Here is a 27262-nt window from a genome sequence, read left to right as displayed (position 1 = left end):
CTCTTACCCCTGTGTGCAGTTCTCTCTCAATATGCCTGAGTCTCCCCTTGGCCTTCAGCCCACGTCTTTCCCATCTTGTCCCAAACATTATAGTTATAATTAAAAGTTCAGAAAATGTGTAAGGAAATATATAATTTATTTTTAGAGGTTCACTCTCTCACACACCAGTTTGTCATGATAAAAAAATAAACACAGTACATTTTGTAAAGATAGGCTGGCCAGGTTTATAATAAGTTAACATAATTTCATAGATAAAGATCTCATTGGGGCAAAGGGAAAAGAACATTTTCTGCAAACTCTCAGCATTCATCAGTGTGTATATATTATAGTATATGTATATATATATATATGTGTGTGTGTGCGCGCACGCTTCATTTTCGCTCTTTTTAATTTTCGCTGAAGAACTGCTGTGGGCTACCACCACTTTTCAAAGAAAATTTTATCTTGAGTCACACCAAGGTTTGCTAGCACTTTGGAGATGGATTCAATCATTGCAGGCGGACCACAGATATACCACAAAGTATCTGTGGATATATGTTTTTCTAGATCATCTGCAGATATTCTTCCTTCTAATACAGAACACAAGAAATAAGGGAAATTATGAAGCTATTTAATAACTCAAAAGAAGAAACCACCATTATTCACCAACTAGGTCTGTTTCAGCTACGTGGGGCAGTTTACAACAAATTTACTGCAATCCTTAGTAGATTTATTGTTTAAGACAAAGGTCTGTTTTCCTTAACAGTAAACCCCAGGAAGAGGCCAAAATTTTTGAGCTGTCGCATAAGGTGAAACAAGATCAAGTTAATTACTACCAAGAAAAATATAAAGTTGTAGGGAAAAAATGGTAAATGAGAATTAGGAGAGACAAGATCACTGAATGTAGCAGAGAAGCTGTCCAACTTTGGGTTCGATAGTCTCATTTAGGTTGCAATCCCATGTAAGCTTGCCTGGGAGAAAGCCCATTGACAACAGTGGGAATTACTTTTGAGGAAATACAAGAGGGATTACAGAGACTCCTTATTAAGCCTCGGACCAGAATTATGTACATGAAAAGGCAGCCAGAGAATCAAATTGAGTTATGTCCCCTTAATGCTAACTCACAATGCAGTGAATACTTTTAACGTACAGTACATACCCTTGATGTAAGGCTGAAGATTTTCACAGATTGGTGAACTCTGCTTGGTAACATGGAAACTGCATGTGATTCTTCCAGGAAATGTGTTCGTCAAACCAAGGATATGTTTCTGGAATGCGAATGATATTTGCTCAAGCCACAGCCCGATAAATCAAAGCAGATGCTTAGTCCCAACCCCACAGATTTGAAGACGAGTGTAAGAACACAGCACTCTGTTCAAGCAAAGGATAATGGAACTTTCTCATCTCCCAGCCCAAGAGAGCTGGGGAATACTTCCTACAATGCCGTCCAAACATACAAATAAGTTTTGGGATATGGCCACTCTTTTTCTGCCCCACTCTCGTGAACGTTTCTCCTCCTTAGCGCAGTTGCAGATGCGGAGGGAGGAAACACGTACATGTGACCTGGCAGCAGGGATGAAAAAGGAAGATGGAAACCTTGGCAGGAGAACACGACTTCTCGTGCCCAGTGGGAAGAAATGCCCCTCCCAGACTCTGTTCAACGTTTCCACAGGCCACTGTTTCTGGAGCAAAGGTCTGAAGGGCAGCTAGAGGAGGAGGAGGAGCAGCAGCAGCTCGTGCCTGGAGTGGCCTCCCTTGTCTGGCCTTCATACTCCAATGGCTGCTGTCAGATGGCTGTTGCGGTTACTCGAGAGTAACCAGGCAGGACTCCAACCTGTCTTTTACAGGCTTTATTTTGGTGCAAACTATTTACACTGAGGGACACGGGTGGCGCTGTGGGTAAAACCTCAGCGCCTAGGACCTGCCGATCGCATGGTCGGCGGTTCGAATCCCCGCAGCAGGGTGCGCTCCCGTTGCTCGGTCCCAGCGCCTGCCAACCTAGCAGTTCGAAAGCACCTCCGGGTGCAAGTAGATAAATAGGGACCGCTTACTAGCGGGAAGGTAAATGGCGTTTCCGTGTGCTGCTCTGGTGCCGGTTCGCCGGAGCAGCTTCGTCACGCTGGCCACGTGACCCGGAAGTATCTGCGGACAGCGCTGGCTCCCGGCCTCTAGAGTGAGATGAGCGCACAACCCTAGAGTCTGTCAAGACTGGCCCGTACGGGCAGGGGTACCTTTACCTTTACCTATTTACAGTGAAGAGCCCCAAAGCTCATGTCTGGCTCAATCGCCAGCAGAATCCAGGAGTGGTCGTCTTTTGGACCTCCCCCAACATAAGGTTTGTTACCCCCAACCTTCTCCTTCCGTCTTTGCGCCTTAGACTACTGCACAGGATGGGCGATGTTTCCCTCCTGTCCGGCTTGCCCAGGAGCGGTGTTAAGGCTCCCACCAGCATCCTCTGGTCCTTGCGCCTCTTCCCCACTGGAGGTGGGGCTTTCCTCCTCCCCGGAAGAGGAACTGCTTCGCAAGGTTTTCGGAGGCTCCCTGTAACACAACTGCCCTTCTACTTCTCGCCTCTGAGCCAATGGCAGTTCCCTGACAGCTGCGTTGACTGAGGAGTGGCAGACTGACCGCTTCTGCCAAGGGAGGAGTAGGCAGCAGAGACCGAGACCAGCTACCTCAGCAAAGGATGCCCCTCTCTCTGCTCATCTCTACCCAATCAGTCTCAGAGCTAACCCAAGCAAACTCTGGGGTAAAGCAAATGATGGATTTTTGTGTGTTATGCATGTCCCTCTCTTTCCTCCCTGTCCCTGTCCCTTTCCCTTGTGTGCTGTTTTTTGTTTGTTTGTTTTACTTTGTAAGCCTGCAGGTAGGGGCTATCTTGTTTTAATTGATTGCAAGCTGCTCTGGGAGCCTTTTGGCTGAACAGCAGGGTACAAATGCTCATCACCATCACCATTATATAATGCAACCTACCCTAAAGAGCAGCTCGTGAGTGTTTTTTGCACAATAGAACAGATTTGCCGTTCCCATTTTGTAGCCAGATCCTTTGTTCTCTCGCGTTCTTTGAAGGTCTGCGACATGGAGCAGTATAGAAAATAAGGGGTTAATTCCGACTCCTCCGGCTACGAGCACGAGGTTTGCAGGGGCATCAGCAGGTTGAGGATCAAAGAAGAAGTTGCCTCCCACTCGCAAGGCCACCTCTGAGCCAAGTGTACACTAAGGGAGGAGAGAGAGAGAGAGAGAGAGATAGAGATTTAAGGGCTTGAAAGTAAATCAGACAGGGCAGTATCCGAAAAGCCACTCCTACATGCCTCCCGGTTGAAGAAAAAGTTAGATTATTCTAATACACACATTCTCCAAAGTTAAGAATGTCATTTGGCAGATTGCTCCAAGTGATAACGATATATGGTTACATTCTTCCTCTGATTCCACGATACTGGCTTAAAACAAAGGAGTGTGATGTTCAGAGAACATGGGACCGCAAGGAAGGGATTCGAAAGTCCCAGGAGTTGAGCAGCTGTATTTTTAGATGAATGCTCCCAAGAGGAATGTTAGAGAGTGGGAAGAAATTATTCTGCAGTGGTAATGGGTTTTTAAAAGGAAATGCTGTCCGTGCTCTCCAAAAAAACGTAACAAGCAAGCCTGCATTCATTTCAGTGTTTAGCTTACAATCATATCAATCAATCTTTGCAGCTGTTATGGTGACATGGTAGCCAAAAAGGGTTACCAGTCACAGACACACAGGAGTGGATTTGGGATAAAAAAGTGCATGCACCCTTTCCAGGGAAAATCAAATTATGCAGAGTAAAATCTGGACTGACACAGCTCAGGTCAACTTGGGTCACGTCTTTAAGTAAGCACTATGTGGAATGACCTCATTGGGGGGGGGGGCAGATGAACTATATGAAAGTTGTTTTTAAAGATATGGCCAAAAATTTGTTGAACATCTTGTTTAAAAAGTTAACATTTTCTAACTACTGAAAGTGGGAGAAGTCAAAAGAAAATTTAATATTGTCATGTTGGACTCAAACACTGAAATAGTTGGTTGGGATTCAATAGGCATAGCACAAGTGGAAGCAGAAATTGGGGAACTGTCCCCTGCATCAGCAAATAAATTTCTACCTCTTCTGCAACCCACACCATTCTGCAAAGTCCCCATGCGTTTTCAGGGATTCTGGAAACTGCATATGGGGGCAGGGAGAAAAGCCCTGTTGCATGACTGAAACTCTGCACACAGGGGTTCAGATGCCAAGGTCCCCCACCTAATAAAACATCAGAAGTGGAAACACTCCCAGAGAATCAGTGAGGCTAAACATGTTCTACTTGCACACAGAAAGGGGAATAAAACTGAACAGCACTGTGCCCTTCTACATCTTGCATTAAAAAATTACTCTGAAATTTATAGTTATATATTTATCTGCATACACAATAAAATTTGCTCAGATTAAGACATGAGCCCATTAGACATGCAAACTAGGCCTTGTCTACAATGATTTCTAAACTAGTCCAGCCACTCTTTTTATAGCTATTTTCAAATGCACAGTATACATCCCTTTAAAAAAATTAAAATATCCCAAAGAGTTAACAATAAAAAAATAATAAAACGATAGATAGATAGATAGATAGATAGATAGATAGACAGATAGAGACGCCTTACTGCTACTAAGAGATTCAAAACCACATTGTTTAGATCTCACAATTCACTACATACCGGTAATTTAAGAAAAATGTACCAAAGAATCATATGCAATGGAAATATCTAAGATTAGTTGCATTGGCTCTATAATCATTCCACATTTTTGTTAAAAGGCATAGGCTTGCAATCTCTTCAGATGACAGTGTTCATTTTAGGGATACAGATGTCCAGTTTAAAAGCTAAAAATTGATACAACATAGATTTTTTTTAATAATAAAAAACCTTGAATAATAATCAGCAATTCTAGATCATCATTAATCCCAGTGTCTTGACATGCTCCCCCCAGAACTAGCTAATGCCTTTCACTGCTTTCAGTGCTGTGCCACTATGAATTTAATTTAAAAAATTAAAGTAGGGAAAGGAAGGAAGGAAGGAAAACTCCTAAGAGATGCCTCAGAGGCAGATAATTATGAAGTTAGGTTCTGAGAGGTCCCTAATGAGCAACAGGGAAATCAATAGGAAATCTCCACAAGGATTTGTATTAGCATGTGTGGTCCAGTAACACTGGCTCTATACTTCTCCAGAACATCTTTCAAAGTGAGTTATTTTATTGAAATTCCAATGGCGCATGAAACTAACCTATTTAAGAACAGTAGGAGCACTTTTTATGGTCACATGGTACCGGATGGATTAGGGCCCACTCGGGGATGCTTTTTGCTCAAGTGATCAGACGGCATTGATTTTACACTGAAATGTTAGTCAACAAATACAATGTCAGCGAGAGAGAAGCATATTTCTCTTGACTCCCAACAGCACAAAAGTAAGGCCCCAAATAAAAAAATGGCATTCTCTTGAAGCGTGCTTTTATGAAAGATGCCTTGCTTGCCCCGATTAGCGGCCCAGAGATGTTTCAAGTATGATATAACTAAACAAACATAACCACAGTTAAGTGTAGCTCCAGATCACCGCAGCAGACCTTTGTATTTGCTGTTAAAGAGACTTGTGTTCGACAGGAGTCCACACGTCTTGACACCAGTCATTTTACTTTCTGGTATTTCCATGCTGCAGCAGATAAATCAGATACAAGCTTATATACAGGTCAGAAGCCTATAGCTGCCCTTTCTCCTGGCAGATGTCCCAAGCCAGTGTGGTGTAGTGGTTAAGAGCGGTGGACTCGTAATCTGGTGAACCGGGTTCGCGTCTCCGCCTCTCCACATGCAGCTGCTGGGTGACCTTGGGCCAGTCACACTTCTCTGAAGTCTCTCAGCCTCACTCACCTCACAGAGTGTTTGTTGTGCGGGAGGAAGGGAAAGGAGAATGTTAGCCGCTTTGAGACTCCTTCGGGTAGTGATAAAGCGGGATATCAAATCCAAACTCTCTCTCTCCCAATTTTTTTCCCTTCAGAATTGCACTTTTACTATTTGCAAATCTGTGTCACGTCTGTGTGCCTGGTCACCTGCCAATTTGCTTTAACAAAAGCTGAAGGTGGCTATTTCACAAACCAGTCCCAAGGCTCCTCACTCCCAGCATACTGGGCCAGATGCACAAAGGAAGGAGAACTGTGTGTGCAATTGCATAAATTTAGTTTTGAAAACTGGGTTGCGTTAAAAAGGAAAGCTTTCAATTCAAGGAAAAGGAAATGCTTTTGCAGAGAAACTACACCTATCCTTTGAAGGAGGAGAAACCTTTGTAGGAGAACTTAAAGCTCCCACCGCAGCCCGTGACAAGGAGGTACAAAACTGAAATGAAATTTGACTTGAATACTAGTCTGGGCAGACTATTAAAAGATTGTTTTACAGTGTCATTCACCTGAAGATCTCAAGGGGAGTTATAACAGTTGGAACAGTGGAATAATTTTTAAAACAACACTAAAAAATGAGGACAACTAACAGCACTAAGTAGCTTATAAATACCTGAGTGTGAACCCAATGAGCAGGAGGGTGTGTGGTTTGCTTCACTGCTAGTTCCAAAACTCCCTCTTGCTGCAGCAGACCAGGACTTGAACATATTGAGAATCCACCAACTACAGCAACTCCAGGTATAAAGAAGTCTACCCTGTGAGAAAAAACAGATTCAAGAAAGAAAAGTCCTCTACTCAGTGTCTTCTAAAGCAAATTTCTTTTTTATCCTCCATTTAAAACTAAAGTTCCAGTTTGCTATCTCTTCAACTTTGTAATGTAGTTTTATTTATTGGGACAAGTTTGGAATGTATCCTACACATTATTTGTTTTCTGGTTCCAGTTTACAAAATGCCACATAATAATAATGATTACAAGGGAGGGCCGCTGGAGCTGACGGTTTCATCAGGGGAGGAAGGAGGCGAATGGTAGTTGGTCCCAGCCGAGCCAACCTAATGGACCTTGCAGTATTACCTGCCCCTCAGGTGCAGCCAGATAGAATGGCTGATTGCTTCTGTATACCGATAATTGAAAGGAACTTATTGATGTAGCACAGATTGTATTAACACCCCATCTTTTAGCCTTCTGGCGATCTCCCAAGGAGACGGGTGTGTACAGACCCAAGTGTGGTATGCATTTTACTCTGTAAAGTCAAGTTGACACTACTACGTTCATTCAGCTACAGAAGTTTGCTTCCACATCATGATCAACCATTCCGGCCGAGTTAAGTTCAAAAGGCGAATTTTTCACCATGTTGCCAAAATCAACACTACTCAATTATTTTTCCAAACCAGCATCTAGGAGGAGCGGGGAGCTTTGAATGTTAATTTTTTTTTACATACAGGAGTTCACGGATTATGAAGTCTAGTTACCTTGAGGTCAAAAAAAGACCCTTTATAAATGATACTTTCCAAGCTGCATTATAGCACCCTCTAGTGGCAAAATAATTCACCTGCTAAATGTTAACACTATATGTTTGAACAGTTTAATTTAGTACAAGTTGGGCAGGGTGTTTAAACCTGTGACTGTATTTAGTGCCCTACTTGCTTGGGTTTTGTTCAAAAGCTAGTACTTCATCAAAAACAACAACCCCCATCCCCTCTGTGAGGACAAATACTCTTCCCAATTATCACTGGAATGCCTCAAAGCTGCTCTTGTGCAAATTTGCCCGTTGACACTTTACCAATTCCATAAAGGCAGGAGCTAGAGAGCTTATTTTCGCTAGCTAATCCACAATCTCATTTTAAGAAATCTCCTCCATGAGAGTGTGTATATGTGCATACTTTGGGTAACTATTATATAAAATAATATTTTTTTAAACCCTCAGAGGCCCTACTCGTGGAAGGTTGTACTTATGTGTGAGAGGGACCTTGTAGCAATTAGTACCAGTAAAAATGAATAACCCACTGAGATGAAAGAAAATGCAGTAAAGGGCACCAGTTTGCTGGTATAACTAAAGAAGCAATACACATTTTGAAGTACCAAATGTTAAGTTAAAAAGAAAATAACTGCATGTTTAAACCCCTATGAATATACCTCAGCATTGTAAAGCAACAAGGCCACCAAAATGATCTATAAAAGATTTAAGACTGGTTCTATTGTACAGAACCACAGTGGTGTTACAATGGCATGGTTAGCACATTACATTAAACCATAGTTTTAAACAAACCATGGTTTAATTTCAACTACCAGCCTGGTGGTAGACACACTACTCAAATACTCTTGCTGCACCGTAGAGAAAACAAATCAGAGTCTGTCTTGTCGTTGCCATGCAAAGCCAGGCTTGTTTCTCCCAAACAAACCATGAATCCGGGTTTAGACAGCACAACAAACCAGACTCTGGCTTGTTTTATGAGCAGCGCAGCAGGAGAGAAGGACCATCACAGTGAACATTCCTCACTCACATTAATCCATAGTTAACTTTAAATAGCCAAATCGGACCATTAAAGCAGCCTTGGGAGAACGAGAGCCTATTTAAAATATGACAACGACCAAACTGAGGTTGCTGAAAAGCACCTGCCCACCTAGATGCTCCAGAATCTTGCTTCAAGAGGCTCTTACCCTGTGCATCAAACCCTGTGTTTGCCTACGACAGTGATAAACAGAGGAAGCAAGACCCATTTAGTCTTATTAAGATACTGCAGTATAGGTTGACTGTGAAACAGTATCAAGCTTAAACGAATTCCCTAACAGTTAACCTGCTAGACTGTATCACGGAAGCTCTTCACTAATTACAGATACCAGCAAGAGCTTGCAACATATTCCACACAGAAAGCTATAGATATTGTATATAATTGCATGCACATAAATGATATTTATATGCATTTATTCATAATTAAACCTAACAAGTGCTATATAAAACAGGCTATCAACCCAAGATGAACAGAAACCTGATTAGGAGGGGAGGAAAGTGGTTCCTCATAATATATGCTGGAACGCCTCCCAAGGACCATTAAAAATCGCTTTCCTTTCAAATGTTCCCTCCCCCACGTGCATTTCATGATTGGTATCTGCTTTCCCTGCTCTATGCACAGCCTGTTGCACAGCCTTTAAAACAGAATCTATGTGCAGAAACTCATTTCTGTGTCAACTTCTGTGTCCGGGGCAAACAGTTGCACAATTTTTCATGAAAGTCAACCACAAGGTTCCCCTTAACTTGAATGGAGTTGGGCTCCTCCCTTTATTTACATGAAGCTGTGTATTACCCAAGCATAGAGGTTAACGCTGGGATTTTGTAAAATCTTTCAGGGCACCCGAGAACCTCTACATTTTAAAGCTGGCAAATTGGCAAGAACTACGGCTACTTTGTGTGATCCGATCCTTATGTGCTTGGATACTTAAGGCTGCAATCCTGTACATGCTTCTGGGAGTAAACGTCACTGACAACCATGGGACTTACGCATGCAGATGATTGCATGGTGAGAAAATCAGTATGAACGGAATTTCTCCCCGATGCCTGCAAGAAACCTGCAAGCAAGATCCAAGCATAAGAGCGCTCTCCCCTCATTTGGTTTCCGGCGACTGGTATTCAGAGGCATTATTGCCTCTGACCCTGAGAGCTAAGCGAAGCCATTGATACCCTGATCCTTCGAGAATTTCTTTTAAAGCTCTGCAAGTTGGTGGGCCATCACTTCCTCCTGTGGGAGCGAGTTCCAGTGCTTAACTATGCACCGTGTGAAGAAGGGCTTTCTTTTACATGTCCTGAATCTTCCAATATTCAGCTTCGTTGGATGTTCATGAGTTCAGGTGTTATGAGAGTAAAACCCATCTCTATTCAATTTCTCCATGCCACCCATACATAATCATATGAGGGGACGCAGGTGACCACTAAATCTCTTGGGCTTGCCGATCAGAAGGTTGGCGGTTCGAATCCCCATGATGGGGTGAGCTCCAGTTGCTCTGTCCCAGATTCTGCCAACCTAGCAGTTCGAAAGCATGCGGGTACAAGTAGATAAATAGGTACTGCTGTGGCGGGAAGGTAAATAGTGTTTCCATGCGCTCTGGTTTTCCTCACGGTGTTCCGTTGTGCCAGAAGCAGTTTAGTCATGCTGGCCACATGGCCCAGAAAGCTGTCTGCAGACAAACGCCAGGTCCCTTGGCCTGAAAGCAAGATGAGCACTGCAACTCCAAGGTTGCCTTTGACTGGACTTAACTGTCCAGGGGTCCTTTAAAGGTAAAGGTAAAGGGACCCCTGACCATTAGGTCCAGTCGTGGCCGACTCTGGGGTTGTGGCACTCATCTTGCTTTACTGGCCGAGGAAGCCGGCGTACAGCTTCTGGGTCATGTGGCCAGCATGACTAAGCCGCTTCTGGCGAACCAGAGCAGCGCATGGAAATGCCGTTTACCTTCCCGCCAGAGTGGTACCTATTTATCTACTTGCACTTAACCATATGAATATTTTATCATGTCAACACTTACTTACCTTTTCTCTAAACTCAAAAGGCCCAGGCACTGCAACCTTTCCTTGCTCCATCCTCTTGATCATTTGGGCTTATCTTTTCTGAACCTTTTCCAAGTCTACAATATCCTTTTTGAGGAGAGGTGACGAAAAATGCACACAGTATTCCAAAGGCGGTTGCACCATAGATTTGTATAACGGCAACTTGAGTTTCGATCAGGCTGCAGTCTTAGTTTGGTGCCAAGGCTATTAGGAAGATGCCGCCCACCTACCCACCAAACTACAAGATATCCCATCTTCCGGTTTTTCTTTGTGGATTATAAAATCAATTCAGGAAAGACTTGAAGAACAAAACCCCACACTGGGCAAAATATTCCTGCATTGCAGGGGGTTGGACTAATGACTCATGTGGTCCCTTCCAACTCTGCAGTTCTATGATTCTGTGAAACACCAACATTCATATTGCTTCTTCAATCTTTATGGCAGCCCTGTGTTTAATCATTCACCTACTCGCCATAGGTGAGAAGGAACTGCATGCAAGTGAGCAAGTGGGCTAGCAGAAGAGGGATGGAGTGCTTTGTGCCTCCTCTACACCCAGTATGGAAACCAAGTGGGCAACCAGTGAAGAGAAGCATAGAAATGCAGCAAGCATCATCTGTTAGCCCCGCAGGCAGACTAATAAACATTTTTCTGGGCCCATAAACTTTGCGGGCTTATTTACAAAGCTACTTAAGAAGGTAACAGTTGTTAAGTCAAATAGCAATACAGTATTATAATAAGTAGGCTGGAAAGTTTAAAGCAAAAAAAGAATAGTATCTTTCACTATATATCTCCCTTGACTACTATTCAAGAGAGACTGAAGCATGCAACAGTCTAAGAGATATTGCTATGCAGATTCTGGCAAGCTGCATCTGTGATGCTAGACATATCTTCGAAGTAGGCATATCTTGAACAAAATACTAGCTCCTTGGAAGTGGCTATGTGACTTTTATATTATGCAAAGGAGTTGTGCATGTTTGCATTACGAAGAGAAACCCTGCCACTTCATTACAAAAGCAGGCCGATTAACCTTTTCTCTCGTGGCCTAGTTCTTAGTATCTCTCATTAGAACACAATCACACTTATGGGCTGCACTGGCAGAAAGTTAGCATGCCAAACAGAATTAGAATACTTTAAAAGGAAGATAATGAAAAGAGTAATTATAATTACAGAATCCCGTTTTCAGTATGATAATTACCAAAACATTTTTGAAGGGTAAATGTTTTTCCAAGAACCAGCAAGCACAAATTTAGTATGCATCTGTGCACATGTGCAAAGGCTGCTGCAAATTGCTCCACAAACATGAATTATTGCAATCAACATCTTGTTTTCTTGTTCTAAATGTAAAAGGCTGCAAAATTAACACTGAACTAGTTGCTCATGCTATTAGCATCCTATCAGATAAAGTTCGATTCCTATGAAACCTGTTCACCAGATGGAGCAACAAAAATAAATAAAAATGGGACTGGGAGGGCAGGAACTCCCCAACCTGACAAGCACAGAATCCAATTCAGACTATGAATGAATTGTCCAGAGAAAAAACTCACAGATCCTGAAAGCATCGCACAATACACCCCAAAAAAAAAGAATTCTAATGTGCACTGTTCAATAAGGAGACCAAAATTGTGAACTGGATCCGAGGAAATGTGAGCAGAAGGAAAATAATCATTAGTCCTTTTCTAACAAGATTTTTCAAAACAGCTTGCACAAAACTACAGTAAGAGTCCAGGATGGTTCGTATGCTTCCACTTCAACATGAAGTTTTGGAAGTTCTTATAAATGTGGACCAATGTATTTGGATTCAATTTCACTTCTCTTGCGTGATGCTCTAGTGCGCAAAGTGTGTAAAACCCTGTGCAGAAGCATATACAGTGGTACCTCGGGTTAAGTACTTAATTCGTTCTGGAGGTCCGTTCCTAACCTGAAACTGTTCTTAACCTGAGGTACCACTTTAGCTAATGGGGCCTCCCGCTGCCGCTGCACCGCCACCGCACAATTTCTGTTCTCATCCTGAAGCAAAGTTCTTAACCCGAGGTACTACTTCTGGGTTAGCGGAGTCTGTAACCTGAAGCGTATGTAACCTGAAGCATATGTAACCCGAGGTACCACTGTACTTAGAGCCAGCTGTGCCCAGGATCCAAATAGCTCTTGGTCAGACCACACCTGGAATACTGTGTCCAACTCTGGGCACCACAATTTTAAAAGGATGTTGACAAGCTGGAACATGTGCAGAGGAGGGCAACCAAGATGATCAAGGGTCTGGAAACTAAGCCTTATGAGGAGCGCTTGAAGGAGCTTGGTATGTTTAGCCTGGAAAAGAGTAGACTGAGAGGAGGTATGATAGCAACCTTCAACTAGCTTAAGGGCTGGCACATGGAAAAGAGAACATGCTTGTTTTCTCCTGCTCTTGAGGGTAGGACATGAACCAACGAATTCAAGTTACAAGAAAGATGATTTGGAATAAACATTCGGAAAAACTTTCTGACAGTAAGAGCTGTTCAGCAGTGGAACAGACTCCCACTAGAGGTGGTGGATTCCTTGGAGGATTTTAAGCAGAGGTTGGATGGCCACCTGTCATGGACGCTTTAGCCAAGATTCTTGCATTGCGGGAGGTTGGACTAGATGACCCTTGGGTGCCTTCCAACTCTATGATTCTATGAGGCATGCACAGGGCATTCCCTGTGAAGCTGCTGACTTTCTCATTCTTTGAGCAGTGGCTTCCCACATGCTGTAATGCAACCTGCTTTTGAAAGTCTTCAAAAGCGGTTTCTCCTGCAACACGTGGTGATATGAACTAAAATCATTTGCAACACGCACAGAAAGCACTCTGTCGCCCAGGAGATTTATATGTGGAGTGCGCTTTTGGAATTCTTAAGATACAGCTCTCTCAGGAAAAAATGTAGCACAAAGCGACAAATTGGGGCGATGCAAAAAGAGTTATAATTGAGGTTTATTCTATTTGATGAGCAGGGCCATGTTTTCCATGGAGATAAAATTTGGACAAATTCCCAAACCACTTTTACCAGCTGTTTCATAGAAAGCTGAGAAGAGGAAAAGCCCATGTCTCTGTGAATACCACAGAAGCTGATTGCTTGGATAAATTTGCAAAAATGTCTCGAAAAATTAGGCTTGCCCTCGAAAGTTTTCCCTCTTGTTTAATAAATCCATAAGAAGGAACTTTACCATTGTCCTGCTTTAAAAGTAAATTCTTTATCTGTGACTGCCAGACGGAGCCGTTTAACTGTTTCAGATTCGCTGGTGATTCCACACACTTTTGCTTTGGAAATGATCTAAAAGACAAAAATCACTGTTACCAATACCACCACTACTGTTTCAAGAAAGCATCTCAACATTTTCAATGGTGAGAATATCACAAGTGCTGAAACCTCCTTGCAGTCATCCATCACCAATATTGAAATGAGACAACTAGGAGGCTCAGTCCTACCCCCCGTTCTACAATGACTCAAACATCTACAGAACAACCCTCATCATGCTAATGCAGAAGGAAGTCTCACTATGTACAGTGGGGCTTATTTCCCAGGAAGCGTTTAGGATTGTACCCTAGCAATTCTTTTATTCCCAAGGATTAGGAATTTCATTCTGATGCCTTTCTCTCCCTAAATCCCATAAACTTGGGGGGGGCGGGGCCCTATGAATTTAAGATCTCTGCATCACTGTGTTCTTCTATGGATAGGAAACAGAGTTTGTTGATGGTCTAATTGGGAACAGTAGTGGGAATTTATTTTAAGTTTATTTATTATAATAATAATCATAATTTATTATTTATACCCCACCCATCTGGCTGGGTTTCCCCAGCCACTCTGGGCGGCTCCCAACAGAATATTAAAAACATGATAAAACATCGAAGATTAAAAACTTCCCTAAACAGGGCTGCCTTCAGATGTCTTCCAAATGTCAGATAGTTGTTTACTTCCTTGACATCTGATGGGAGGGCGTTCCACAGGGCGGGCACCACTACTGAGAAGGCCCTCTGCCTTCCTCCAATAAGTTCTGGGCAGTTCCCCCCTCTCCCATTTTAACTTCATAGCAGCACAATGAAGTAGCTTAGGCTGAGAAATGCTGAGCTATTTTTCATGTAACATCCAACCATCGGGCTTTGCACCACTGCTGCTCCTGACTGTGCCACTTAACCAAACCAGAGTCTGGCTTCTTGTACTGTAATGTCTGAGCCCAGGATCTTGCACCAACCACAAGCCCTGACAAGCCTAGGTTTGCTTGACTCCACCTTGTTTCTTCCCCCATGTGACACAGTCAGGAGAAGGGGTGCAGCAAAGCACTTGTGTTCATTAAACCATACTTTATTTCTAACTATGGTTTAAATTTGTGTGCAAACTGGGCCAGTGACTGATCCAAGGTCAGCCAGCAAGCTCCATGGCTGCATGGGGCTTTAAACCCAAGTCTTAGTCGAACACTAACCACTATACCACGGGGCTCTCCAAAGGCCTCAGTCTACATCATTCCTTAAATCTGCTGCGTTTTCCTGACTTTTACAGCCTGCACACTCTAAAGTACTATTTGGAATTATTGTGTTCACTACAGATACTTTAATATTCTGAAAAGCCAGGTTCTTCAGATGACTCGTGCAGGTCCAAAAGTACAGAGATTTAAAAAACAAAACCACCAACACCATAATCTCATCAAATTCCAGCTATGACTCTGTCATTTCCCATCCAGCAGGATTGGCGTCTAACAAATGAAATGTAACCAAGCTACATTTTAATTTGAAACACATGGCAGGAAATGAATTTCTCCCTAAAAAATATTTGAACATGTCTACTGTCCAGTAAAACAACAGGACACTTGCCAGTTAAAAGCTAACACACTTTTTTCTTTATAACTTTAATAGACAATGTCAAACAACAGCAACGAAAGAACAGTCACGCTAGTTAAATCATTTACGGCTTTCATGCTAGCCCCAGTGAAGCCCCAGGGTAGGAAATGACTAGCCTTACCCTGTTCACATTAACCTGTGACCTAATCTGCGGACAAAAATATTATAGCCATGACTAGATCCTGCATGCAAAGTTGTTATGGGAAACAGGTTTGAGCTAGAGCTAAGAAGCAGAATAGGACTGTCCCTCATTTCCCTTCATACTCCTCCAGCACAGTCATGAGGAGTCTAGGAGATTTTGCTTCCGTTTTTCCTTAACCACGGCTTGTTGTTTTGTCTGACCTGACAAACTGTGTTAATGTTGACTACTGCTTGTTAGAAACAAGCCATCTTGAAGCCGTGTAATCACAAAAAGATGATAAACGAAACAGAATCACAGATAGGAGGAGGAGGAGAATAATAATAATAATAATAATAATAATAATAATAATAATTATATTTATTTATTTATTTATTTATTTATTTATTTATTTATTTATACCCCACCCATCTGACTGGGTTTCCCCAGCCACTCTGGGCGGCTCCCAATCAAGTGTTAAAAACAATACAGCATTAAATATTAAAAACTTCCCTAAACAGAAGGGCCAGGTCTCAACCAAACTTATCCAAGTTCTTTGGCACATGGTAGATTTCAGGCTGTATGATACCAACCTCCTGTCGAAAGTCATGTGCTGTTCTCTCCAGATGATCTGGCTTTCTTTTTGATTTCATGTTGCTTTGAATGAAAGACAAATTAAGACCGTCATTACCCAATTTTATTGTACTGTATAGCTTAAATAAAAAAGCTCATTGAAGACCTGTTTAAAGTTAGGATTCAGTTGCCGCTAGTCACTAGGAGCAAAACTCTTAAGGCCAAGAACAGAACTGAGCTGCCAGAAGAGACAAAGTCTGTCAAATCCAGCACTGTTTCCAACAGTAACCATCATTATGCCTTTGGAAGTCAACAAATATCTAGGCAGTGGGCATTTTGTGCCTAGGGTCTAATATTCAGAGGTATAGAGCATGGGTAGGCAAACTAAGGCCTGGGGGCTGGATCCGGCCCAGTCGCCTTCTAAATCCAGCCCATGGATGGTCCGGGAATCAGCGTGTTTTTACATGAGCAGAATGTGTCCTTTTATTTAAAATGCATCTCTGGATTATTTGTGGGGCCTGCCTGGTGTTTTTACATGAGCAGAATGTGTGCTTTTATTTAAAATGCACCTCTGGGTTATTTGTGGGGTGTAGGAATTCATTCATCTCCCCCCCCCAAAAAAAAATATGCCGGCCCCTGACAAGCTCTGAGGGACAATGGACCGGCCCCCTGCTGAAAAGGTTTGCTGACACCTGGTATAGAGCTTCTGAATATGGAGCTTCCATTCAGTTATCACGGTTCATAGACTTATCATCCATAAGATTTTCTAATCTTCAACGTCTGTATGAAGATGATAGGAGAGTTTATCCAGCGATTTGTTTCCAGGTACTTAATGAGTATCTGGAAACAATAATGGGATGACTGAGGGCCAATAAACTGACAAGACGGAGGAGGTACTGTTGGTGGGCAGCTCCTGAATCTAGGAGGTGGTTGGACAAACTGTTATGGGGTGCCTGAAGCACAAGTGCATACTCCGAGATCCATCTTTGAAGTTCCAAATACAGTGGTACCTCAGGTTAAGTACTTAATTCGTTCCGGAGGTCCGTTCTTAACCTGAAACTGTTCTTAACCTGAAGCACCACTTTAGCTAATGGGGCCTCCAGCTGCCTCCGCACCGCCAGAGCACGATTTCTGTTCTCATCCTGAAGCAAAGTTCTTAACCCGAGGTAATATTTCTGGGTTAGCAGAGTCTGTAACCTGAAGCGTATGTAACCCGAGGTACTACTGTACACTTTTTTGAGCTGCAGATGATTCAGCAGCTATGGCCATTCCTGGACCTTGTTACGGTGATCCACGCCCTGATAACCTCAAGCCGGGATTACAGCAATGTGCTTTACACATTGAAAATGGCTTGGAAACGGCAACTGGTGTCGAAGGCTGCCAACCGATTACTGAGCAGCATGCCATTTCAGAGTCACCGTAACACCTATTCTCCACAATCTGCACTGCCTGCCTGTTCACTTTCAAGCCCGTTTTGTTGCCATGAGCTTTTAAAGCCCTAAATGACCCAAATATTCATCTTCTGTCATGTGCCAGCCCAGCCACTGAGATCTCTGGAGGAAAACCCTTCTGGGGTGCCACTGCCAGCTGAGCCCAAGGGGTGGCGACTCAGTTGAGGGCCTTCTTGGCTGCAGCATCCTCTGTGAAACACCAAGTCTCTGGAGGTCCATCAGTGATAATATTTACTCCAGTTTCGCTGAGTGTTAAAAATGTATCCCTTCAAGCTTTCTCAAGGTGGTCACCAATTAGGTTCTGGAAAAATGGACTTGTAGAAGACTCTATGGGATTGTTTCCCATATGCTGCTGTTTTAAGGGTGAATATGTTTTTTTGGTTTAATTTGCTCTGCTATGTAAATGACAATGTGATTTGCGAACCCCTCAGGGCTTTTTGAAATTAAAAGTGACATATAAATTTAAAGAAATGTAATAAATGTATTATGGGGATATTTCCATTTCTCTCAACATGTATTTTAGTATTTAGAGGACACAAATATCTTACCCATTTACTGTGCAATAACATAGCGCCGCATGTTTCAGATGTAAGATAGAAGAACAAATGGGAAGAACTCCAGCAGTACTTCTCAGCAACAGAGGAATAGCAAAAACAGCAGCACAGACCATAGCGTTCTCTAGTCTTATAAGCACCTGCAATTTAAAAAAACAGCACAGTTAACGATTGTAGTTTTCTTTAAGTTTTTTGAAAAGCTTGATTTTTCAGTTTCCTAAAATACTTGTTCAATTAGCAAGTATCGACAATAGTGTCAAACAGCAGACCTGTACAATTCTAAGGAGAAAAAAATAACATCTTTTCCAAATATTTAAAAGAGGAGTTACCTATCACAAAAAGTATGTTGCTGGCTTGGTGATGTAAGTGAAATGATCTCATTCCTGGACTGCTGACATCACAGAAACTTTCCATGAACCAGGCGCTCACATCATAAACACATCTCTCTCTCAGACTACAGCTGCTTCAGTCAAAGACACCTAACCAGAAGACAAGATTCTTCTCATTACTATATATGTCTCTTCAAGTTAACAAATGCCCTTTAGGGAATGTGTTGATGTACTACAAGCCAGTGTGTTTGTGTGTGTGCAATGGAAGGCAGCCCTGTTTAGGGAAGTTTTTTATGTTTGAGATTTTATTATTTTTTGTATTTTGCTGGAAGCTGCCCAGAGCTCCATTGATTATATTCTCTGCAGCCAAAGATGGAGAAGCTCTATACAGACAGCAAAAACAAGACCTGGAGCTGACTGTGGCTCAGATCATCAGCTTCTTATAGTGTTTCAACTCACAGCTTTATAACACAGACACAACTACTGCATTTAATATTCCACTTTTTGTTGTCTATTTTCAAGTGTGTTAAGTGCACAGCAATAGTTTGTATAGGCTTTTACAGCTGCAACATGCTGTACACTTTTTGTGTCTACTAGTGACATCTGCTGGTGGATAACCTCTCTGACTTTAAGAAGCAATACCCCCCAAAAATCCCAAATGTTTCTTTCCATGACATTAAGGAGGTAGTTTAGAACAATCAGCCACTTCAAGAACCAAGATGAGGTTTCTCTTCTGTATGATTTAGCTCCATTTCTGTGAACTTTGATATACACATGTATTAGTCTCATTATGTCATTGGGAATAGCTTAGTGGTTGACTCCTTGACTCCTTAAAGTCATCAAATCTCCAGAGCTCTCTTATAATGTCAACACATTTAGCTAATAAAACAAACAAACCTGTTCAGTTCTCCCTCACATTTTCCTCTCTCTATCTCTCCCATGAATGCCGGCAGCTTTCACAACACTTTGTTACAGATATATTCAAACACAGGTGGGAATGTATATACATTTATCACCATTTCTGGGTACATGTGGATGCTAAATTAAATAAGCAGGGACAAAAGATACTGGCTCCGCAAGTTAACTAAAATCATTACAATCTTGCTATACATTTGCAAGAATGATAGGTAGATCATATAAAACAACAGTATTCATTTTCTAAGATAAACGCTGAGCAGAATCCTATTCTTCTGCCTGGATTTTACGATATGTGAAACTAGATTCAACTAATAGGTAATTCAGGTTGCAGTTCCATATACATTTTCTTGAGAGGATTGCTCAGTTGGTCAGAGTATGGTGCTGATAACACCAAGGTTACAGGTTCGATCCCCAAGGAACAACTGCATATTCCTGAATTGCAGGGGGTTGAACTAGATAATCATCAGGGTCCCTTTCAACTCTAGGATTCTGCAATTCTAAATTCCATTGACTTACTCCTATGTAGACATGTACAGAATTGCACTGTCAAAGAATAATCCAGCATCTGTGGTCAGGCTCAATACTGATGTAATGGTGTTAATCTCAAAATCATGACTACAACAATGGAGCTGATTGGGATCCATATATTTCTTGCCTCACCACCCTCCTTTCATCTCATGCATAAATCTTCCTTTCCTTGGTGCAACATTACAACTATACCAACTGTGGTCTGAGCATGGTTATCTTGAACAGTGATGCATTATGGAGTCTGAAAAAGGAAGAGTGGGGGCAAACCCATGCAAAAGGAGGGATAAGATACTCATGATTCCAATACATGCTAAAAATCTCCTAACCACAGATAGCATATTGTGAGCATTATATCTGTCCTGGGCATCAGAGAAAGCAAATGGACAATGTACAATGTACCGTATTTTTTGCACCATAACACTCACTTTTTTCCTCCTAGAAAGTAAGGGGAAATGTCTGTGCGTGTTATGGAGCGAATGCCTACGGATGGCGGGGGGATCTGCTGCAGTCATGAGCAGAGGATCCATGGTTCCCCTTACTTCCCTCCTCCGTGGCTCGCTTTGAAACAGCAAAGCGGGAGAAGAGCCACTGAGTGGAGAGGAGAGAGGGACAGAGAGCCTGCTTGCTTTAAAGGAGAAAAGCGGGAGAGGAGAGGAGCCGCTTACACGAGTGTAAGCGGCTCCTGTCCAGTTGGCTCCTTTAAAGCAAGCAGGCTCTCTATCCCTCTCTCCTCCCCACTCGCTAAATAGCAGCAAAATTTTTCGCAAGCAGGCTCTGTCCCTCTCTCCTCCCCACTCGCTAAATAGCAGCAAAGTTTTTCACAAGCCGGCTCTCTGTCCCTCTCTCCTCCCCACTCCTCTTATAAGAGCCTTCTCCTCTTATACCCCTCTTCTGCATTATTAACAGCATCCTTCTCCACCCACCCCATGCATGTTCCTTGTCGCTTGAGTGCTTTTCCTTCCCTCCCCACTTAAAACGTGGTTACAAAGCACGGATCCACATGGATCCTCAGGATTTTTGCATTGGGCTACCCCAAACTCACCGTCAGATCACATGTCTGTGGCCACAGCATGAACCACAAAAATCATACATCCACTGTTTCATTTAGAATATTTTTTTTCTTGTTTTCCTCCTCTAAAAACTATGTGCGTGTTAGGGTCGGGTGCGTGTTATAGAGCGAAAAATACGGTACTATGGACGCATACATAGAAAAATATGTGTTTCACTTGTGGGAACGTAGTGTACATATTGCTCAACACTAAGGATCTTTACTCAGGATAGACCCCACTGATTTCAATGGCGCTTACTCATAAAGAAATTTCTACAGGATTGCAGGCTAAAGCAACACATCTCAATGACTGTGTTCTGGTTGCAGACAGCCATATTTTGTACTATTTTTCAGTTTTGCAAAGCCCTACTTGTTTGCATCAAAATGTGACAAGATGCAAGAGAGGGTTTGCCAAATGAAGTCACTTGAGAGGTCTATTTTAAATAATGGGAAACAAATATATTGGAAAATAAACCTGCCAGATGTCAAGGTAAGATATGATCAGAGCCTAAACATTTTCCAGAGACAGTCAGAACCTTTCTGGTACAGATTCATTTGAGAACTACAACTGACTAGGTGAGCTGTGTCTATTTTTTAAAAATAATAATGTTCTGATTCTATGTTGGGTGTGCTCACTTAGTTTAGTTTTCAGGCTACAACTTTCCACAAAGCTATGTTGCAGCCCAATCCTATGTATGTCTACTCAGAAGTACATCCCTGAGTTTATACACACACATGAGTGTGTGTGTGTGTGTGTGAGAGAGAGAGAGAGAGAGAGAGAGAGAATGAGTGCAGCCTTAACACCAAACTTTGAACTGAACAGATGCATCTTATCTGAAATGATACCACAGCACTCATGTATCTCTTATGTTTGGACTAATTTTGACACCTGAAATGGCTCATTAACAACTATGACTGACAAGACACTGAAAATGATCTGCCATCAGGCTGAAATGTAGGCAAGAACTACTTAAACTTAACCATCCTACAGTTCCAATTTTACGTTTACAGCCCACCTGGAGGACAAATCACTCTTACTAAGGGAGATAAAAGAGGCTCTTCGTCCAATACTGACTCATCCCTCAAAGTTTTCCTGAAGGCAAACACAATAAAAGCTATTCACAATGCCATACTTTACAAACACAAAGTGCTTTTTGAACAGGGAGTGGGGTATGTGAAAAACCCAGCAATAACCACAAAGAGTGCCAATAAATACCAGCTTCGGCAGGAGTGGCCAGAAGCGGGGCACCAATTGCCTTCAGGATCTGATTGGCTACTGAGGCAAGAAGAATGATGGACTAGATGGGAGAGCCAGTATGGAGCACTCAGAACCAGGTTCAAATCCCCACTCAGCTATCCCCTTCATAAACTATATTTCTGCCTAGCCAACCTCACAGGGTTGTTGTGAGGATAAATTGGGGATGGGAGGAAAGGGGTAAAAAAACCATGTAAACAAACAAACAAACAAACAAACAAACAGATGGATTGACCTACAGATTGACACAGCAGGGTTCTTCTTGTGTCATTGTGGGGGAGAAGGGGGAAAGGAAAGCTTTGTCTGAAAGAGCCTGTGGCAGTGTAGTGGTTAATGCCTGTCCGGGACCTGGGAGAGACCAGGATCCAAATTCTAATAACAATAATTTATTACTTATACTGTACTCAGTGCTTTTTTTCAGGGGGGTACTCAAGGTTACGCAGTACCGGCACCTCTCTTTGTTGTTGTTAAAAAGTGTGGCACTTACTGTAACAACTTCATGGTGAGTACTGGCACCGACAGTCATATCTTGGAAGTCGAACAGAATCCATTCCAGCAGTCTGTTTGACTTCCAAAACGTCTGGAAACCAATGTGTGGCTCCTGCAGCCAATATGAAGCCACTGAAGCCCTATTGGACGTTCGGCTTCCAAAAATAGTTCACAAACCAGAACAGTCACTTCCGGGTTTGCGGCGTTCAGGAGCCAAAATGTTTTAGAATGTTCACAAACCAAGGTATGACTGTATTTTCCTAGGGGAGAAAAGCATTGCTTATATTCCACCCATCCAACTGGGTTGCTGCAAACCTTCTGGGCAGCTTCCAACATAATATAAAAACACAGCGAGACAACAAACTTAAAAAAGCTTCCCGATACAGAGCTGCCTTCAGATGTCTTCCATTGTCCCTCCAGACAAACAGAAAATTTATTATTATTTATACCCCCGCCCATCTGACTGGGTTTCCCCAGCCATTCTGGGCGGCTTCCCAAACTTATGAAAACACAATAAAACAACAAACATTAAAAACTTCCCAATACAGGGCTGCATTTGGATGTCTTCTAAAAGTTCTGTAGTTGTTTATCTCCTTGACATCTGCTGGGAGGGCGTTCCACAGGGCAGGCGCCACTACCGAGAAGGCCCTCTGCCTGGGCCCCTGTCACTTCACTTCCTGCAGTAAGAGAAACTGCCAGAAGGTCCTCGGAGCTGGACCTCAGTGTCTGGGCCAACAATTCACTCGCTCGCTCTGTCCTACCTCACGGGGTTGTTGTGGGGGGTGATTATGGGGCGGGGAGACTCATGTACGCCACCTCGAGCTCCTCGAGTAAAAAAAATGGTGGGATATAAATGCGATATAATAAATAAACACATCCTAAGTAAAACCCAGTGAAAGTGTCCCTGAAGCACAGCTGTCAACTTTTCCCTTTTCTTGCGAGGAATCCTATTCGGAATAAGGGAATTTCCCTTTAAAAAGGTGAAAAGTTGACAGCTATGCCCTGAAGGGGCTTCGCTCCGGCGTGACAGGGCGCGGGTTGCCACCGCCTCATTACTCCTGCGGGTCCCTTTTCAGACTCACCCGCCTCTCGCGGGGTCCAAAAGGGCGAAGGGAGGCGACTTACTCCCCCCGCAGACTCCTCAGGACGCGTCGCCCGGCCTAGCGAAGGCCTCAGCCTAACAGGCCCAGTCACGAGCAACCGGCACCCGCACCGCCACTTCCTCTCCGGCACAACAACGGCATCTTGCGAAGAGGGGGCGGGAAGCCAAAGTCCGCCGCTATGATTTAGGCACTTCCGGCCCAGTATCGGAACTCGCTTTCCCGCTCTTATGAAAGCGTAGAAGGGCTTCACCATAGAGACTCAGAGGGGCAGAGCGACGTCACTCCGCTCTCGAAGGCGGAAACAGTAACCGGGTGCTTCGATCTCACGTGCAGCCGATATAGGTTTTTTCCTTATCTTCCGTCCATGTGTTGCTCTAGGGTGCACTCGATCCACGATTGGTTTCCAAGACATCGCGAGAGTGACTTCGTTCGCTTTTTTCTTCTTCCTGACAGCCGATTGGTGCAGCGAGCTTGTGTGGCGTCAACCCGGGACAAAGATGGCGGCGTGCAGTTTTTTCCCGTTTCCAGCGGCACCCGGTCGGCGTTAGTAGAAAGCTGCTCATCGGGGAGACGGTAAATCCGGTCTGAGGCATGTCTGTTTTCCACGACGAAGTGGAGATCGAGGACTTCGAGTTCGATGAGGAGACGGAGACCTACAGCTACCCGTGTCCCTGCGGGGACCGGTTCCTCATCACGCGGGTAAGCGGAGTGGGGTGCGCACGCGTGTATTCTGAATTCAGAAGTACCTTCATACATAGGGAGAATTCAGAAGTACCTTCATACATAGGGAGAAGGTTTGGATCTGGCATTATTGACGGGGCTGTTTCCTCTGAGTGTACAGGGAACAGAGAGTGTACAGGGACCCCGGCAGAGGGTCCTCTCGGTAGTGGCACCCGCCCTGTGGAACGCCCTCCCACCAGATGTCCTCCTACCAGACTTTTAGAAGACATCTGAAGGCAGCCCTGTTTAGGGAAGCTTTTAATGTTTGATGCATTACTGTACAGTATTTTAATATTTTATTGGAAGCCGCCAAGAGTGGCTGGGGAAGCCCAGCCAAATGGGCGGGGTAAAAATAATAAATTATTATTATTATTATTACTCCTGCTTCTACCCTTCATTTTCTTCTACATGGCTGTCTACTCTGCCTCTTGGATCTTACTAGCCTTTGACAAGAGGGTTGAATTGTGCTGATACTCTACTCTTTATCACAAACAAGGAAGTGCTCGTCTCCTTCAAGAATGACTGATTACTGCTTTGCCCTGTCCAGGCGATGATAGACTATTGTGTGTCATTGCAGGAGGATCTGGAGAATGGTGAAGATGTAGCCACCTGTCCAAGCTGCTCACTCATAGTAAAAGTCATCTACGATAAGGTGAGAAGTCGGCTGGGGCACCTGAGGTGCTTGTCCTCATAAATATGTCCTCGTAAATGTGTACATAAGAAGCTGCCTTATCCTGAGCCAAACCAATGGCCCATCTAGCTCATTGTCAGCAGTGACTGGCTGTGGCACTCCTGAATTTCTGATGCGAGTCTCTGTCATCCCTTCCTAGAGATGCCAGGGATTGAAGCGGGGACCTTCTGCATGCAAAGCAGATGCTCTACCAGTGAGCTATGGCCTTTCCCTATACACTTCTTTATGAATTTTTTCTTGTTCTTCATGTAAAGTATTGGAGAATTATAGTAAACCATACTATAGAAACAGTTAAAGCTTTGAGGCAACAAATGCACAGGTTTCATGTTTCATGCTGTCAGGATGTGTTCTCTGTTCCCATTTGGCTTGTTCTAAACCAGGGTGGATAAAAAGCAATGATTTAAAAATAAGAATTAAAAAAATCGGATTTTTTAAAAATCTAAATCAATTTTTTTGATTTAAATTTGATTTTTAAAATAAAATGCTTTTGGAGGAAAAATCTTTTTAAACATAGTTTTCTGTTTAAGTTACATTATAGTCCAAAGGCTATTCATCAGGAAATAAGGATTTGTTTTTCGTTTTTCATGTGTGCTGAAGCTCAATCTAAGGTGTTTTTTTTATGTTTAACCACATCAGTTAACAAACATGGATATACATATGCTGTAATGTTATCATTTTAGTTAAATAAATTGTTTAAATTGTTATTAAGGAAATGATTATTTTTCTCCTTCCAATAAAGTACAGCAGAAAAGTTGTCCAAATATAAACAGCTACCTTATTAAACCTCACAATAATTTCATAATTATCTGTCTATGTATTTCTAATAGTATAATCAAATCAGTAATTTTTGATATAACTGTAAAAACTACTCTGAAAATTTATTATTCCAAAAATGAAACCTTTATTTGGTTGTAAATATTAAGATTATACCAGCAGGAATGTCTTTCTGTAAAAAAAATGATTTGAATCAAGTCTTACTGACTAGTGATTTAAATTGTGATTTAAATCGTGGTTTAAATCAATTTGATTTAAATCAAATCCACCCTGTTCTAGACTGCTGTTCTCATTTAAGTCCTGTTGATTTCAGTGGGAACTAAGTGTAATTAAGTTGGTCTGGATCTAAAAGGGTCGCCATATTTCAAAAAATAAAAACCAGGACACCCTGAAAGTTGTTGAACTTTTTAAAGGAAGACCCAAAGTGGTTCGGCTTATTTTTTTCACAAAAACGCCAAAAAATGTTATTTCCACCCCGCCCCCAATTGACTTGCCATGATCCAGGAAAAAGCAGTACCTAGAAATCCCCCCCAAACGTCAATTCTGCCTTTGAAATCACGAATGTATGGAAGCGCTAGGACCCATACACCTGATGACATCTGATTGTGTTCACCAGCCATCAGAACTGATTTAACACTTGAGCCTACAGGGCTTTCCCTTTCTTTCCTCATCTCGACAGTTTCCCATGCACACCCAAAATCTGCTCTTAATGGGTTGGGAGATCAGATTTTGCAGGAGGGGGGCTACAGTGGGAAGTAGAAGAAGAGGAAGTCTAATTGCATGAGACTCGTGTGACACTTGTTATCACCCATTATCTTTAGTTTTCACCTTCTGAGACATCCATGCACTTGGCGAAATAATTTGCTTGCAAAATGTAATTGTAATCATTTTGGGAGACCACAAATTCAGCATGAATTTTAGACGAGGGTGGCAGTGACTACTGAGAAAATGTATGACACCTATTTTTTAATATCTATTTTAGGAACAGTTTATGTGTGGCGAAGAAGTCTCTGCACCACCAGCAAACAAAGAACTGGTTAAATGCTGATGATCGCTTGATGAACTTTGCTGTTCCTGGAAAATTTGGGCAGAAAGATGCAAGCACGCCTGTTCTGAAGAGACTCTGCATATAGCAAATTGCTCTTTCTCATCAGCTTCATCAGTAGTTTGAGAAAAAGAACTGATGTGTCAAAAAAAATCATGTATTTGTGTGCATAAGTTCTTAATATATTTAAATACATGGAATATTCTTCCACATGTGAGATTGAAAAGGGTGACAGTCCACAATACATGAAAGTGTTAAAAGTGCTTGTTGCACTTCTCGGACAATGGATTCTTCTATGTAGTGTGCAGAACGAGCTGCTAGATCCTATAATATGAGCAAGAAGACTATGCTGTGTTTTTTTAAA

The 27262-nt window shown here is 42.6% G+C and overlaps 2 protein-coding genes across 3 annotated transcripts; one reads left to right on the top strand and one right to left on the bottom strand.

The window, feature by feature from the left end:
- Positions 1-119: 119 nt before the first annotated feature.
- OXNAD1 (oxidoreductase NAD binding domain containing 1) lies at positions 120-24004 on the bottom strand. Of its 2 annotated transcripts, none has more exons than XM_053409849.1 (8): positions 23691-24004; positions 17993-18138; positions 16014-16077; positions 13634-13740; positions 6529-6670; positions 2953-3195; positions 1139-1247; positions 120-569 (listed from the first exon to the last, which is right to left on the bottom strand). In XM_053409849.1, exons 1-8 carry the CDS (start codon positions 23919-23921, stop codon positions 415-417), a joined length of 1197 nt encoding a protein of 398 aa, XP_053265824.1. In that variant the 5' UTR covers positions 23922-24004; the 3' UTR covers positions 120-414. The 2 variants fall into 2 exon arrangements, with proteins under 2 accessions (XP_053265824.1, XP_053265825.1); XM_053409850.1 differs by having other exon boundaries at positions 23648-23795.
- Positions 24005-24032: 28 nt separating this feature from the next.
- Positions 24033-27262, top strand: DPH3 (diphthamide biosynthesis 3). Its single transcript, XM_053409851.1, has 3 exons — positions 24033-24367; positions 24966-25040; positions 26836-27262. Exons 1-3 carry the CDS (start codon positions 24260-24262, stop codon positions 26899-26901), a joined length of 249 nt encoding a protein of 82 aa, XP_053265826.1. The 5' UTR covers positions 24033-24259; the 3' UTR covers positions 26902-27262.

This window comes from Podarcis raffonei, chromosome 12, assembly GCF_027172205.1.
Source record: "Podarcis raffonei isolate rPodRaf1 chromosome 12, rPodRaf1.pri, whole genome shotgun sequence".
NCBI lineage: Eukaryota > Metazoa > Chordata > Lepidosauria > Squamata > Lacertidae > Podarcis > Podarcis raffonei.
The sequence above is the reverse complement of the archived record's forward strand: the minus strand, read 5'-3'. Positions and strand labels throughout refer to the sequence as shown.

Bases quoted from the DNA above. Each gene is read 5' to 3' on its own strand.
- OXNAD1 (XM_053409849.1), bottom strand. From the start codon at position 23,921: ATGGTGAAGCCCTTCTACGCTTTCATAAGAGCGGGAAAGCGAGTTCCG. The intron at 18,139-23,690 runs GTAAGTCGCCTC...TTTAAATTGCAG, and splicing joins CTGAGGAGTCTGCGGGGGGA to GTGCTTATAAGACTAGAGAA. The intron at 13,741-16,013 runs GTTGGTATCATA...TTTGTCTTTTAG, and splicing joins CACATGACTTTCGACAGGAG to ATCATTTCCAAAGCAAAAGT.
- DPH3 (XM_053409851.1), top strand. From the start codon at position 24,260: ATGTCTGTTTTCCACGACGAAGTGGAGATCGAGGACTTCGAGTTCGAT. The intron at 24,368-24,965 runs GTAAGCGGAGTG...GTGTCATTGCAG, and splicing joins ACCGGTTCCTCATCACGCGG to GAGGATCTGGAGAATGGTGA. The intron at 25,041-26,835 runs GTGAGAAGTCGG...TATCTATTTTAG, and splicing joins TAAAAGTCATCTACGATAAG to GAACAGTTTATGTGTGGCGA.